The following is a 14,585-nucleotide window of genomic DNA, read 5'->3' as shown; positions in this document are numbered from 1 at the left end:
GATCTTGACCCCCCCCCACACACACACACACAAAGAAAATACTGACTGAGGCCGTGCTATGAAAATCTTGTCCAAAGTTGAGCCACAGAACTCTTAGTAACTCATTGGCTTATAATAACTACCTTTATAACATCTTAATAATGTAACCTTGAATTTACATTTTGTATACAGTTTACAAAGTACTTTTATGTAAAGCACACCATTTGAGGCCTTAAGAATAGATGAGCAAACAGAGATCCCACAATGTCACTTGTCCCAGATCCTACTGTGAGTAAAACAGAATAACAGGGATTTGGATCCAGACCTGCCCCATTTTAATATGACTCATGTGTGACCATCAGCTGGCACCTGCAGAGGCTGGGTGGCCGTGAGGGTGTGTGATATTGGTCCTTGAGTGGCCGAGGTCTTCGTGGTCCTTTGAGAGCAGCACCATGTCAGGACAAGTGCACTGCACACAGATAAGGCCATTTATGCCAGGACTGCTTCTTTTCCAATTGCTTTTTCCTTAAAAACTTCAAAGACCTTGTTTTCGTTCCTTGACATGTTTGAAACTTCTGCAAGGATCTAATTTATCCAAGCAAGGATCTGGTTTGTCCAAAGACCAAATGAGGGCAGAATACCTGAGAAACTAACAATTTCAAGTTAACTTACATCTCAGAAGCCTATAAGAGTGATTTACTTTTTGGATGGGAAAGAAAATTATTTAACACAGAAATAGATGAATTTTATTCCAGATTTATCAGAAATGATATAGAAGTGTGGCAGATGTATCATTGTAAAGCCCCTTAATAGTTTTGTTTTTAAGAATCTTGCATGGTAGGGTGTTAGAAAAAGGGGTGGACTTCATTCATTAGAAACACTACAGGAAATCTAATATTGCTAGATTAACTTATTTTAATGTTAAAGAATTACAGAATTTTCAAACAACTTTCCTCAATGTACAGAAAGCAGCCGATTACTTTGTAATTGAACTTTTGATACCCCATTCAGTTCAACACTATAAGCCTCTCTGCCCAGATATCGCAAGCAAGGAGGGGCTTTCTTTACTATAAAACAGGGAGGGCTACTTTTGAATGAGTACTAATAGTGACACCTTTAAAGAAATCTGAAACCAATGAGTTCTTATTTAAAATGATAGAGCTGAACTAGCCCCTCTTTTAGATTCTGCATATTTGTATTAGCTCTGAGATATGCTGTTTCCTTTTGATTGGAACTTGCACATCGGCAGCATTTTCAGTATGGAGACTATGCTGCTTGGATTCAGAGCTGCAACTGATGTTTGCCCAAGTTTAAGGGGAGACTCACTATCTGGATATGGTTTCTCCTTTGTGACCCCCTGGACAAGGCCAGCAGAGCTTTTAGAAGCAGAAAATTTAGGTTAATCCCAGCTCAGGCATTTTTCTCACCGTGTGACTTGAGGCTCCTTTCAGTTTCACCCTACTCACCTGAGAATCTGAACTAACAGCATCTACTTCATGCATGGATTGTTGTAGAGATTAAATGAGATGTATCTCATAGAACCAGCCAAAATAAGAGCCTAATAATTCATACCTTTTTTTCATTTTAATTTCATTTGTTCTGCAAAACAGAGTTGTTTGGTCTAAATCAAGAGGTGCCTTTTTTTTTGCAGAATTCTTTTTTCTAACAAATTCTTATAAAATAAAAAGGCTTTTGGTGGTCAAAAATTCATGACTGTTCATAGAATTATGGAAACTCTGAAATGTATCCTGAAAGATATATTTTAAAAGTACACATTGAACACCCATTAGGATGACTTCCATCAAAAAAGAGAGAGAGGGGGAGGGGGAGAGAAAACTAGTGTTGGTAAGGGTTTAGAGAAACCGGAACCCTTGTCCTTTGTTTGTGGGATGAATGTAAAATGATACAGCTACTATGGAAGAGTTTGGAAGTTACTCAAAATATTAAGTACAGAGTTACCCTATGGTCCAGTAGGACCACTCCTTCAATACAAAAGAATTAAAAGCAGAGTCTTGAAGATATATTTAAACACCCATGTTCATAGTAGCATTGTTTACAATACACACAAAGTGGAAGGAACCCGAGTGTCCATTAACAGATGAATGAATAATCAAAATGTTAAACAAATGTTAAGCAAAAGGAGATGGTGGGCTGGAGAGAGACCTGGCAGAGCCTTATCTAAATTGTTGATGAGAGATCTGCTATTAATCCAAGTAAAAACTTCTAACAGTATTAACAATAAAACAGCTTCATAAATAAATTGCCTGAGGTTTTTTAGAGCAGAATAGATCCAAATAGTCAGAGCCTGGTTTTATAGCAGACATCAAACATCTAAGCATTTGCTGCTGCTCCTGGGGAGCCCAGCATCTCCAGATGTCTAATCCTGTAGGATCTGGTCAGTCTCTGTGGGAAGAGTAAGGTGGGAGTGTCGATAGCATCAGTATTTTTCAGTGTCAGTCTCAGCAAGACCTGTGTGGACTTAATCTCCTTATCCAGAAATCACAGAAAGAGAAAAGTTGCTGTTAGTAAAACTGGAGAAGAGGAAAAGACTTTGCCTAAAAAGACCTATTTCATTTAAGGAAAACTTCATGAAGAGGAAAATGGACTTTAACTAACAATGGTAGTCATCTTAATAATGACTGCTGTAGCAGTCATGGAGGGTTCCCTCTCAGTTGAATATTTAATTGTTTTAGAATTTGTGTTTGACTGGGACCATATCAAGGAACTAAACTAAAATGGTCATAATGTTTAACTTTTCATTATCTAAAAGACTGTGAGTGCTATCATCCACCTGCTCTTCTACTTAGTGAGCACCTCCCAGACATGTTTAAAGAAAAGTAGAGAGAGGAGAGGGGACTGGGGATCGGAAGTCTACTGCCCTTTATATGTTTAAATGGAATGAAAAGTCTACCATTTATCACAAGGTAGGAAGGGGCTCTGATTTCACTTCAGGAAGTTGTGGGAAAAATCTGGCTTTGGTGACAATTTCATAAAGAAACTTGGCCACTACCTCAGCCAGGTTCTTCAGAAACAGCTGAGAAGAAAGAAAAAGCCAGCAATTCCACCATTTCCCAAGAAAGGTACTTGTTTCTTCCAAGTCCTTGGAAGTTAAAAAAAAAAAAAAGTATGGCTTCCCATGTTTCTATCATGTTCTGTCACGTGTATCGTGTTCTATCAGCCACTGCTATGCCCCTTCTTCCACCCTCCCCCCCAGTTCCACTTACTCCAGACACGCCCCTTCTGAGGTTTTCACAGGCTGAACTGTGCTGAGCAGACCTGTCCATCTCCAACACCCCTTGCGTCGGCCCTAAGAACTGTCCCTTTAGCACCTTAGAGTTCACTCATTACTTCAGGTCTGCCATGTGAGATGTGTTTATGTCATCCATTTTTAAATGTCCATATGATAAATAATAAAAAGGATAATAATAGCTAACACTTTTTATAATGTTTACTAAATGCCAAGAAACATTGTTAAGACTACCCTTATTGGTGCACCTAGGTGGCTCAGTCGATTAAGCGTCCGACTCTTGATTGCGGCTCAGGTCATGATCCCAGGGTCATGGGATCTAGCCCCACATTAGGCTCCACACCTAAAAATAAACAACTAAATAAATAATAAATTTTAAAATAAGACTACCCTGGGGTCCCTGGGTGGCTCAGTTGGTTAAGCATCCAACTCTTGACTTTGGCTCAGGTCATGATCTTGCAGTTTGTGAGTTCCACCCCACATCGGGCTCTGAGCTGACAGTGCGGAGCCTGATTGGGATTCTGTGTCTCGTCTCTCTCTGCCCCTCCCAAACTGCTGCTTTCTCTCTCTCTCTCTCTCTCTCAAAAAAAAATTAAAAAGACTACCCTTACTAACTCAATCCTTATGACAAGTCTATATGATAGAACTATTATTGGCCTAATTTTATAAATAACAAATCCATGATTCAGAGAAATTAAATAAGCTTGCCTAAGGTTAGGCAGCTAGTGTGGGGTCGATCTGGGATTAGAAGCTAAGTGGTCTAGCTCCAGAGTATTAGCTCTTAACTGCTGTAGTATTGGACCACAGTGTTCTCTTTATCTGCTGGCACACTATGAGGTGCTGCTGCAGGAATGCTCTACTAGTAAAAATCAGTCCTAGATTTATACTGTTTAGAAGTTCAGGGACAGCATGATCTGCTCTAGTGAAAAAAGCATAAACTTTGGGGTAGCAAATTATGACAGTTTTGTGACTTTGAAAGCTATTTTGATTTTTTTGTTCTAGTTTCCTCATCTGTAAGAACAAAAACAAAAACAAAAGCAATTAGATAGTACCTGTTTCTAGAGTTGGTGTGTGGGTTGGATGAGATAAGTAATATGGAATACCTGTGAGTTTCCTTCCTCCTTCTGACATGAATTATCTCATATCCGCTCTTGGCCACCCCATGGTGGAGGCACTGTAGGTATTATGTCCATTCTACAGATAAAAACATATATGTTAGTAAAGGATACGGCACATTCCCAACATCATATATCAGGAAGAAGAGTGATGATTATGGTCTGGTCTTCTCATTTCCAGTGACATGCTTACTAAGGAATAAAATTGAAGTAATGTTAGAATTCCCCACCCCCTAAACTCATTATGAAAAATCTTTGTATTTCTAGGACAGTTTTATAGTTTAGGAAACACAGTAAAGATTAATCCTTATTTTTGGATTAGGAAAGCGTGAAGAAACAATCATCTAGAATCGCAGCACTGAGGGAGAGATTATTAACATTGGGGTCAATATCTCTACAGCTTTTTTAGAATGTGTGTATACATATACTTATGCATAAATGTGAGAGCATATTTTTATTTAATAATATATTTTGTGGTGTGTTACTGATTTATCACAGTCTACCTTCAAAGTTATAGCACTTTACACATATGAGAACAGGGTCATTCTCATTTACTTTTGCACATGTTGTAGAGCCCACAGTTCATTTTACAGTTCCTGCTTTAGATAATCAATTATCTTTTATATTTCCCTTCAGTCTTGCCATTTCTGTATTTCTCTGTGTGGGTCTAAGCTTTGTCTGGTATCATATTCCTACTGCCTGAAGAACTTCCTGTAATGTTTTTTGTATTGCAGGTTTGATGGTAATGAGGACTCCCAGCTTCTGTTTATCTTAAAAAGTCTTTATTTCTCCTTAATTTTTTAGAAGATATTTTGGCTGGGAATAGAACTCTCATTTGACAAGTGTTTATTTTTCAGTATTTAAAGATGCCCACTACGTTTTCAGCATTGCATAATTTCTGAGGCTGTAATTATTGTCTTTGTTCTCTATATGAAATATGTCCTTTTTTCCTTCTGGTTACCTTCACATATTTTCCTTTATCTTTCATTTTCAGAAATTAGATTGATGTGTCTAATTGTGACATTTGCTGGTTTGCTTGGTGTTCTCCAAGCTTCTTGGATATGTCGTTTCATGCATTTCATTATTTTGAGATAATTCTTGACCATTGTCTCTTCAAGTATTTCTTCTGCCCCATCTTCTCTCTTCTCCTTATTCAACTCATTTGTTTTGTACTGTCCCACATCCCTTAGGTTTCGGTTTTCTTTTCCGCTCTTTTTTTCTTTGTGTTTGGATCATTTATATTGACATATCTTTAAGTTCACTGATGCTTTCCTCAGCTGTGTGAAGTCTGGTGATGAGCCCATCAAAGGAATTGTTTCTTATATTGTGGTTTTTCTTACCAAGGGTTTCTATTTGACTGAAACCCCGTATCTTTGGTGAAATCCCCCAACTTTCGATGCCTGTAGCTCACTGTTCCACTAGACAGAATGCAGGAGTGACTAAGGTAAATAGTATCTTTGGATATGGGCACATGTTTGTCAGGCTATAAATGTGGAAGGTTGAGCCTAGTCAAAAGTTTACATTTTGTTTGAGTGTACCACAGGCTTTAGCTTCCTCTGGAGGAGAGCTGCACTCCCTTATGCTCAGGGTGGTGGCTGGGTGAGGAGGGGGGTAGAAAATTTTAGGTGGTGTTGGTGCTTCATCCTCAGCTCTCCCTGCACACCTGAAGCATGAAGATGTCTCTCGCGAAGCTCCTGTCTGGCCTCAGCAGCTGACTACTGTTGCTTGTTACTCTATGCTAGGCTCCTGCTGGGACTGAGGGTTCTTTTATTCTGTCTTGGCTTCAGTCTTAGGGAGTGTGCCTGGGCCTCAGGGCTGAGTCTTTCTTAACATTCTTGCCCTTTCGACTATGGCAGCCAACCTCTGCCTTGTGTCTGTGGTTTTAGATTTGAAGGCTTTTCATATATACTGCCAAATTGCATCACAGAAAGCATGTGTAAATTTACATTTCACAAGCAGCAAATGAGGGTTCTCTTAAATAAGCATTTTCATCTCTAATACCAGTAGGCTCTTTTGATATGTTAGGAATCCATAATTTTGTTCCTCGCTTATATAATGGAAATGCAGCACTGAGTCTTGTGCATAGTAGGGCATAAAACATTTTTATTAGTTATCTGATGAATCAGAATATAAATGTCCCATTGAGTGGCCCAAAGGTACCACTTTCATTTCAGTTTGTTCCAAATTGTCAGAAGCAGTCACTACCAGATTCTGGAATACAAAAATATGTATTTTACTCAGAAGCTCCATTTTATAGAGAGAAGCAATAGTTGTTAGATGGAGGCATTATGATCCCTGACTGAAAAATACTACTGCACAAGGATCTAGAAAACCGAATTATCATTCTGATTCTGCCTCTAATTCTTTGTCTTTTAATATACAAATTACTGACCAATTCTATTCTGCAGTTTATGTATCTGTCAAATAGGGTTAGTGATTTTATTTCAATAGAGTGGCATGAAGGTAAAATAAAATTACATAAGGGTAAGCCCTTTACAACACTTTTCAAGTGCTATAGAAATATAAAATATTCCTCTAGGAAGGGCCAGATAGGTGTAGAAAAAAGTGGGAGTTAGACTTTCAAGGCACACTTTTGACATCTATGCATCACTGTATGAGAGAGTACATGAATATGGAAGAGAGCAAAATTAGAAGTAGAGTCTTCTTCTCACTAAAATTAGCCTACTTGTAATAGAGGTTAATTAAGTCCTTCTCAACCAGGCAAGGGCACAATTTTAAAGGGAAATCGCAAGTAAGTAAGCCCTGACTCCTGCGGGGAAGGGAGGAGGTCTTAGCACCATATCCCACTCTGGGCTCAGTAAGCTTCCTGGTAGACCATGTCTCCTACAGACCTAACCTGACCCTCCACCTGCTGTCTCAGGTCAAGAATTCATCCACTGTGATGCTTGGGTCACTGGAGTGACCCACAATGGAGACAAGCAAGACAATTAAAAAGTCATCAGGAAGTTTGTGTCCTTCTGCCAGCAAAAGGGGACCAGAGCATACACAATGTACAGCATATAGTTTTACTTCCTCTTTTGTAAACTGTTACACACAGTTGAAACCTTCAGCCATAGCTGGTAGGTATACAGCAGGTCAGCCCCTAGGTCAAATCTGGCCTACCATCTGTTTTTGTAAATAAAGTTTTTTTTTAAATATTTATTTATTTTTGAGAGAGAGAGAGGAAAAAAAGACAGAGCATGTTCAGGGGAGGGGCAGAGAGAGAGGGACACACAGAATCTGAAGCAGGCTCTAGGTTCCAAGCTGTGAGCACAGAGCCCAACACAGGGCTCGAACCCATGAACCATGAGATCATGACCTGAACCAAAGTCAGATGCTTAACCAACTGAGCCACCAGGTGCCCCTGTTTTTGTAAATAAAATTTGATTGGAATACAACCACTCCCATTTCTTTACATATTTTGTATGGCTGCTTTACCCTACAATGGCAGAGTTGAATAGCTGCAATAGAACTTATATTGCCTAAAAAGCTGAAAATATTTGCTATCTGGCCCGATGCAGAAGAAGTTTGCCTACCGTTGGTCTAGAGCAATGATATTCATCCTGTGTACTCCCACCAGCATTACTGATGCAAATTTGGTTTACTGAGATCTCTTTCTTCTTCTTTCATTTAATGAATCATTTGATACTTCAGCACCTAAAAATAATGAGGGAAAGAGTAGTTAGGATAGGAGAATGTAATGCTAACAGCATTATAGTTTATAATGTTTAAAAAACTTTATAGGAAGTACAGGGCAAAAAGAACATGTTAAATAACACCCCATGAGGATGAAATCATGGAAGTTAGAAAATTCTACATGATCAATTATCCAGTTTTTTCAATAAGTAGTCATGGAAAAAAGAAGGTGGAGTAAGGCACCTATGGAGATTAAAAGACTTAAGGGACATTTCAACCTAATGCAGGTGTGGATCTTCTCATTTGAACAACCCTACTGAGCTAACTGGACATAATGGGAGAATTTGAACACTGACAGGGTCTTAGTGTTATGAAGGAATTATTTTTACTTTGTTAAATATGATAATGGTATTGTGACTATTTGTTAAAAAAAAATCCTTGATGCCTAGGGTTTTCTTTTCCTTCTCTCAGACTTCTCCAGAAAAAAAAGTAGTAGGGAGTATAGAAGAAATACTATTCCTAAGAGGTTGATAAGTATTGAACCAGAGTGATGAGTACATAAAACTCATGCCTTTCTCTCAAACTTTGTATCTGTTTGAAAATTTTCATTATAGTGTTTAAAAAAAAATAAGCTTGAGTCATATTTTAATTTGAATCCTGGTTTTTCCAGCTATTTGTACATCTATGAAATGGACATTGTAAGTCAGATTGTTTTGTGGCATTGTGAGGATTATGAGAATTAAGTGAGACAGTAGAGTTTAGCACAGTGCCTAACATATAGGAAATAATCAATGCCTGGTAGCTATTATGTTGTATCTGCTATCAAATGGCAAAAATACAACCCCGTAGGAGCCTAGTTCACTGATCATATAATTAACTTAGGTGAACAACGGACCTAAAATCCATATTGTTGCTACAAAGGAATAAGGAGCCAGCATAGAGAATGTTCTCACAACATACACATATTTCCCTGACAGTCTGGAAACAATCATAACACCTGTAAGATACATGGGGAAAGACCTGTGGTATTGAGTATCATGACTTTAATTTCAGATTGTCCTAACAATATGTTTATTCCTCAATGGTAATAATAAAAAAAAAAAAAAAACAGTTTTCTGTGAGATTGCTGACAGATGCCTGCAAACACACTTTAGCCCCACGTGCATGGGAAGTCCTGTGACTTTGTACAGTACTGACTGATTTTCCACTTTGCGTAACTATTGTTTTTCCTTGATATCTCGTGCTCATATGAACCCAGAGATGGTGCTGAGCACCATACTCCTTTAACTGAGTCTGGCTGACTTAATCAGCCACTTAGTCAACCACACATTAGCCAGTATGTATCACACAAATTTGGAGGAAAACACATTGACTTAACGGTGCAAAATTTTAGAGCAAAACTAACAAACAAACAAAAAAAAAAAACCAAAAAAGACCCCATCTCATCCATCAGTCACTGCAGCTAAGTGAAATAAACTTGAACCCACCTTCAGAATGTGTTCCTTAAAATTCATCCCTTTTGGGGGGAGAGGGGAGTCTACTGAGTAAAATTACTGTCAGAGAGAAATGTTGGGAAGCATTCTGTTCACAATGGATGTTAAAAAAAGTAAATAAAAAAGTGAGGACCTGTTGGGGGGGAGTTGGGGAAGCAATGTTTCGGTTGAACTGAAAATACCAAAACTGTCCTTTTTTTCTGTTCTTCTACAGAATGACATCACGCCTTTACACGTTGCATCAAAAAGAGGAAATGCCAATATGGTAAAACTCTTGCTTGATCGAGGAGCTAAAATCGATGCCAAAACAAGGGTAAGTGCAATTTGTGTGCATGCTTATACTTATTTTCAGGAATTGTAATCTTCCCCTGATACCTTCACACTGGTTCAACAGTGGCTTCACTTTTACTTAATTTGTTGTAGCCTCCAAGAAAATGATTCTAAATGTATTTGTCCCAAAATGGAATGCTGATCGACATGTATAAATCTGTAACACGTTTATATGGCGTATGGTTTTAATTATAAAAACTAAGGCTTAAGGTCTAGAGTTTTAGTTGAGTTTGCATTTTTAAGAATGTAATCACTACCTGACCTGATAGGCTGGGCTGTTTGGTCAGTTTAATACTAAAACTGACAGTTACTCTATTTAAAAACAAATTGGTCTACTTTTGTACACTGCTGGTGCAAATGTAAAGTGGTACAGTTACTCTGGGAAACGGTAGGGAGGCTCCTCAAAATATGAAAACTAGAACTACCCTACCATCTGGCAATTCCACTACTGAGTATTTACCCCCAAGTATGGAAAACAGTATCTTGAAGCAATATTTGCCCATTCCTCTTCATCACAGCATTGTTCACAATAGTCAAGAGATGGAAGCCACACAAATGTCGATTGACAGATGATGGATGAACAAAATGTAATGTATATAGATGGTGGAATATTATTAAGCCTGAAACAGGAAGCAAATCCTATCATTCTACAACATGAATGAATCTTAAGGACATTATCCTGAGTGAAAGAGGACAGTCACAAAAGTATAATACTACATGGTTCCATTTTTATGGAGTTTCTAGAGTAGTCAAAACCATAGAAGCAGAAGCAGAATGGTGTTTGCTTGGGCTTTGGGGGCAGAGAAATGGAGAGTGTTGTTTAGTAAGTTATAGAGGCTCAATTCTGCAAGATGAAAAATTTCTGGAAATGTTATACATAGCAATGTGAATACAGTTAACACTACTGAAATATATACTTAAAATGGTTAAGGAAATAAATTTTGTGTGTTTTTTAGCACAATTTAGAAATCAAAAAAAAAAAAATACAAAGCTGTCTGGGTAGGTGTTTGGCATGTTGCTTATTCGGTGCAATGCCTTTTGGGTAGAGGAAAGAACTGAGACTCAGAAGCAAGTTTGAATCCCAGATGCTGACCTTAGCCAGTTGACTTAGGTAGGCTGTTTAACCTTCTGCATGTAATTTCTCTTTCTGAAAATAAAGAAAATTAATGGCCACCTTGAAGGTTATTGCAGTGATCAAGCTAATGTTTGTAAACTGTGTTGCAAAAAGTAGACCAGAAAGAGGTCACAGCCATTGCTTATATAACTCACAGGTCCAGTTAGCATTAAACTTGTAATCAGGGGATTATTTTGTCCAACACTTCTTGTGTTTGTTCCAAGATGCGAGCAAGAGTGAGGCTAACGGAGAGGTGATCTCACTATACCCAGCCCCCTCTCTGAGGGTTTGGGGTGGTTTTCCCTATCTTGCCATTGTAGCCCCCGCAATCCCGTGCTTCCTCCTCACAAGAATCCTGATCTCCGTGTTTCCAAAACTGGCCTGGTAACCTGCATTCGATTCCTGTGGCTCCTTGATTTACTACTTCATTTATTGTTCACTGTGTGTGTTCCCTCAAGCAATAAATGATTATGGAGTGGGCCTACTGTGGGGCAGATACAGCAAGACTGCAGGACACTGTCCTTACCCTCATGAAGCTGACAGGCAGTCAACTACCTGTGCTCTGACCCGAGAACAGCCCAGCTGTAGTTAGTTAGCAGGACACCCGGGCATCCTTTTCCTGATAACTACTGACCCTGAAAATTTGTATGTACCTGAAAAGAAACCAGCTTTCTAGAGAGGAGGAGTGAAGAAAGATGAAGGTTGACCCCTAGAGGACTGTCTGACTGGGGAAGGAGATTGAATAGAGCTCCTAGTGAATTGACTTTGCATTCTGTAATAAGAAGCCATTACCAATATGCTAGAGCTGTCACTTTAAATGGCAGGGATCTTCCGCCAATATAGGCTATTTCAAGAGGTCATAAGGAATAAAACAGAATTGGTGCTGTGCCACTCGATTACAACGTAAAGCTTAAGGATCATTTGCTTAAGGATCATTTGTGAACAGGGAAGATTTTTAGGAAGAAAAATGAGGAATACTAGAGCCAAGCAGGAAAGAGGAGCTTGAAGAGATATACCTGGTTATCCAGCTGGGGTTTTAGTGAGTATGTGGATTAGAAATTACCTTATTTCTCCCTCTCTTGAAATAATCAATCACTGGCAAAATTCCTTTTCAGTTACTTTACCTCATTTATGCAAAAATTACCTGCTGTATTTGATACAACGAAAGGAGAACGGGGCATATGGGGAACTCAGACCCCATGTTTATGAGGCAGATAGTGGCACCAGGGCAAAAACTTAAAAACTTTCTGGATAAAAGTATTAGAGATATGAGGGCACGTGAGTGGCTCAGTCAGTTAAATGTCTGACTCTCAGCTCAGGTCAAGAACTCATGGTTTGTGAGATCGAGCCCTGTGTCAGGCTCTGCACTGACAGCAAGGAGCCTGCTTGGGATTCTCTCCCTCTTTCTCTGCCCCTCCCTTGCTCTTTCTCTCTCTCAAAGTAAATAAATAAACATTAAAAAAATAGTATCAGAGATATGGAATAATGTAGTATGCAACTTTGCATACTGTGCAAATTCAGGGGGCAACCTGGTTTCTCTAACACATTGTCCCTGTTGTGAAAGCCTATCTTATTTTGAATAAGATGCAGACTCCTTTTTACCATCCATTCGGTTGTAACTGGGATTCAGTTTTCTCCTGTGTTCTGTGAATGGCGCGTGAATGTGAAGGAGACAGACACAGAGAACAGAGAAGCCTGTCCTACTTCTGTTGTTGTCCTACAAGGAGTGGGGTGAGGGTGGGATGGCATTTGGGCACAGACTGAATTCCTGGCAGACGATATCGAAGAAAGCATAGTACATACCCCAAATATGTAAACTATTTTGTGTTCTTCTCATCAAAGCCTCCCTTCTCTCTGGCTGAAATGACTGAGTAGTCATTGGGTGTGTGGGTGAAAGGGAGGAGGCCAGCTAAAATGTCAGAAAGCCCTGAGGCCAAGCCTAAAAACAGAAAACAGAATTGTTCATAAATGCAAGTTTTAACTACTCAATCTGGTAACTCTTGAGAGAATAAATATTGTTATCTACCCATCCACCTCCTACCAATTACTTAGGACTGTTGTGGCTACCTTGCTACATCAATAGTCGGTTTAGAGACAGGAGACATCTCAGGCGCCAGCACTCCAAGGGACCTCGTTGGCTTACTCTGTTCCCTGCATGTGCTGCTCACCTAATAAAGTACTCAGTTTAAAAGCAGACTCTTAGAGCCCTTTTATTCAAGCAAAGAAACTTGATTTATGGTCAGAGTAGGTTAGGAGGACTTGAGCAAGATTTTACCAGCCAGAAAAGCAAGATGAGAGTGATGAGTGATCTGATCTCTAGTCTTAAGTGTGACTTGCAAGTAAAATTTTGACCTTAGGCAAGTTCACCCTTCTGAGTCTTAGTTTCTGTCCCAGCATGGATAGAGAGTTGTTCCAGATGATTTTACAAGCTCTCCCATTTGGAAGGACACCACATATTGTAGCTTCACTGTAAAACTCAAGATGGTTATATAAGTCAGGTTGATGTTACCAAAATGGTAAAGTAGGGGAGCTCAGCCTCCAACCCCCAACAAAGATCAACAAGAGTTTGGAAGCATCCACAAAGAAAAGCAGTTCTGGGAGAGCTCAGGAGTGCTCTTAGGAATCTTCAGCAACTCAGTGTGGGGAAGGAAAAAAAACCATCTGAGAATAATTACAAAAGAAGGGAAGGAAGAGCAGCTTCATTTTGCCTGCATCATCCAATCTCCCAGGCTGGCACTGCTCACTGCCAACAGGGAACTCCTCAGCTTGGAAGAATTTCCCTTACCAGAAAAGGGAGAGTGAAGTGAGTGGCTGGCTTCCCTAGCTTTCAGGACATTGTATGAAGGACCCTCTTCAGTTTGCAAACCAGATTGCAAACTGGTGTAGCCGTTCTGGAAAACAGTATGGAGCTTCCTCAAAAAGTTAAAAATAGAACTACCCTATGACCCAGCAACTGCACTACTAGATATTTATCCAAAGGATACAAAAATACTGATTCAAAGGGACACATGCACTCTAATGTTTATAGCAGCATTATCAACAATAGCCAGGGTCACCTGGGTGGTTCAGTCTGTTGAGCATCCGACTCTTGATTTTGGTTCAGGTCATGATCTCACAATCGTGGGATCGAGCCCCACATCACTCTCCACACTGAGCATGGAGCCTGCTTGATATTCTGTCTCTCCTTCTTTCTACACCCTTCCCCAACTCTTGCACATGCTTACTCGCTCACTCTCTGTCGCACTCTCTCAAAATAAACTAAAAACAAAAAACCAACAATTGCCAAACTATGGAGAGAGCTCAAATGTCCATTGACAGGTGAATGGATAAAGAAGATATATATATATATATATATATATATATATATATTATAATGGAATATTACTCAGCCATCAAAAAGAATGAAATCTTGCCATTTGTAACAATGTGGATGGAGCTAAAGTGTATTATGCTTAGCAAAATAAGTCAGTCAGAGAAAGACATAGACCATATGATTTCACTCATAGGAATTTAAGAAACAAAACAGATGAACATAGGGGAATGGGGGGGGAGAGAGGGAAGCAAACCATAAGAGACTCTTAAACATAGAGAACAAACTGAGGGTTGCTGGTAGGGTGTTGGGTGGGGGATGGGCTAAAAGGGCAAGGGGCATTAAGGAAGACACTTGGTGT

General features: G+C 39.3%; 1 protein-coding gene across 4 annotated transcripts in view; it reads left to right on the top strand.

The window, feature by feature from the left end:
- ANK3 (ankyrin 3) overlaps positions 1-14,585 on the top strand; it is a 679,804-nt gene that overhangs the window by 476,985 nt on the left and 188,234 nt on the right. For all 4 annotated transcript variants that reach the window (XM_053207647.1, XM_053207648.1, XM_027062065.2 and 1 more), the window contains one exon: positions 9,685-9,783. In XM_053207647.1, the coding sequence (XP_053063622.1) occupies positions 9,685-9,783 (99 nt within the window). The remainder of the gene's footprint in view (positions 1-9,684; positions 9,784-14,585) is intronic.

Source organism: Acinonyx jubatus, chromosome D2, assembly GCF_027475565.1.
Source record: "Acinonyx jubatus isolate Ajub_Pintada_27869175 chromosome D2, VMU_Ajub_asm_v1.0, whole genome shotgun sequence".
Lineage (NCBI taxonomy): Eukaryota > Metazoa > Chordata > Mammalia > Carnivora > Felidae > Acinonyx > Acinonyx jubatus.
Note: the sequence above shows the minus strand (reverse complement) of the source record. Positions and strands in the feature narration are given on the sequence as shown.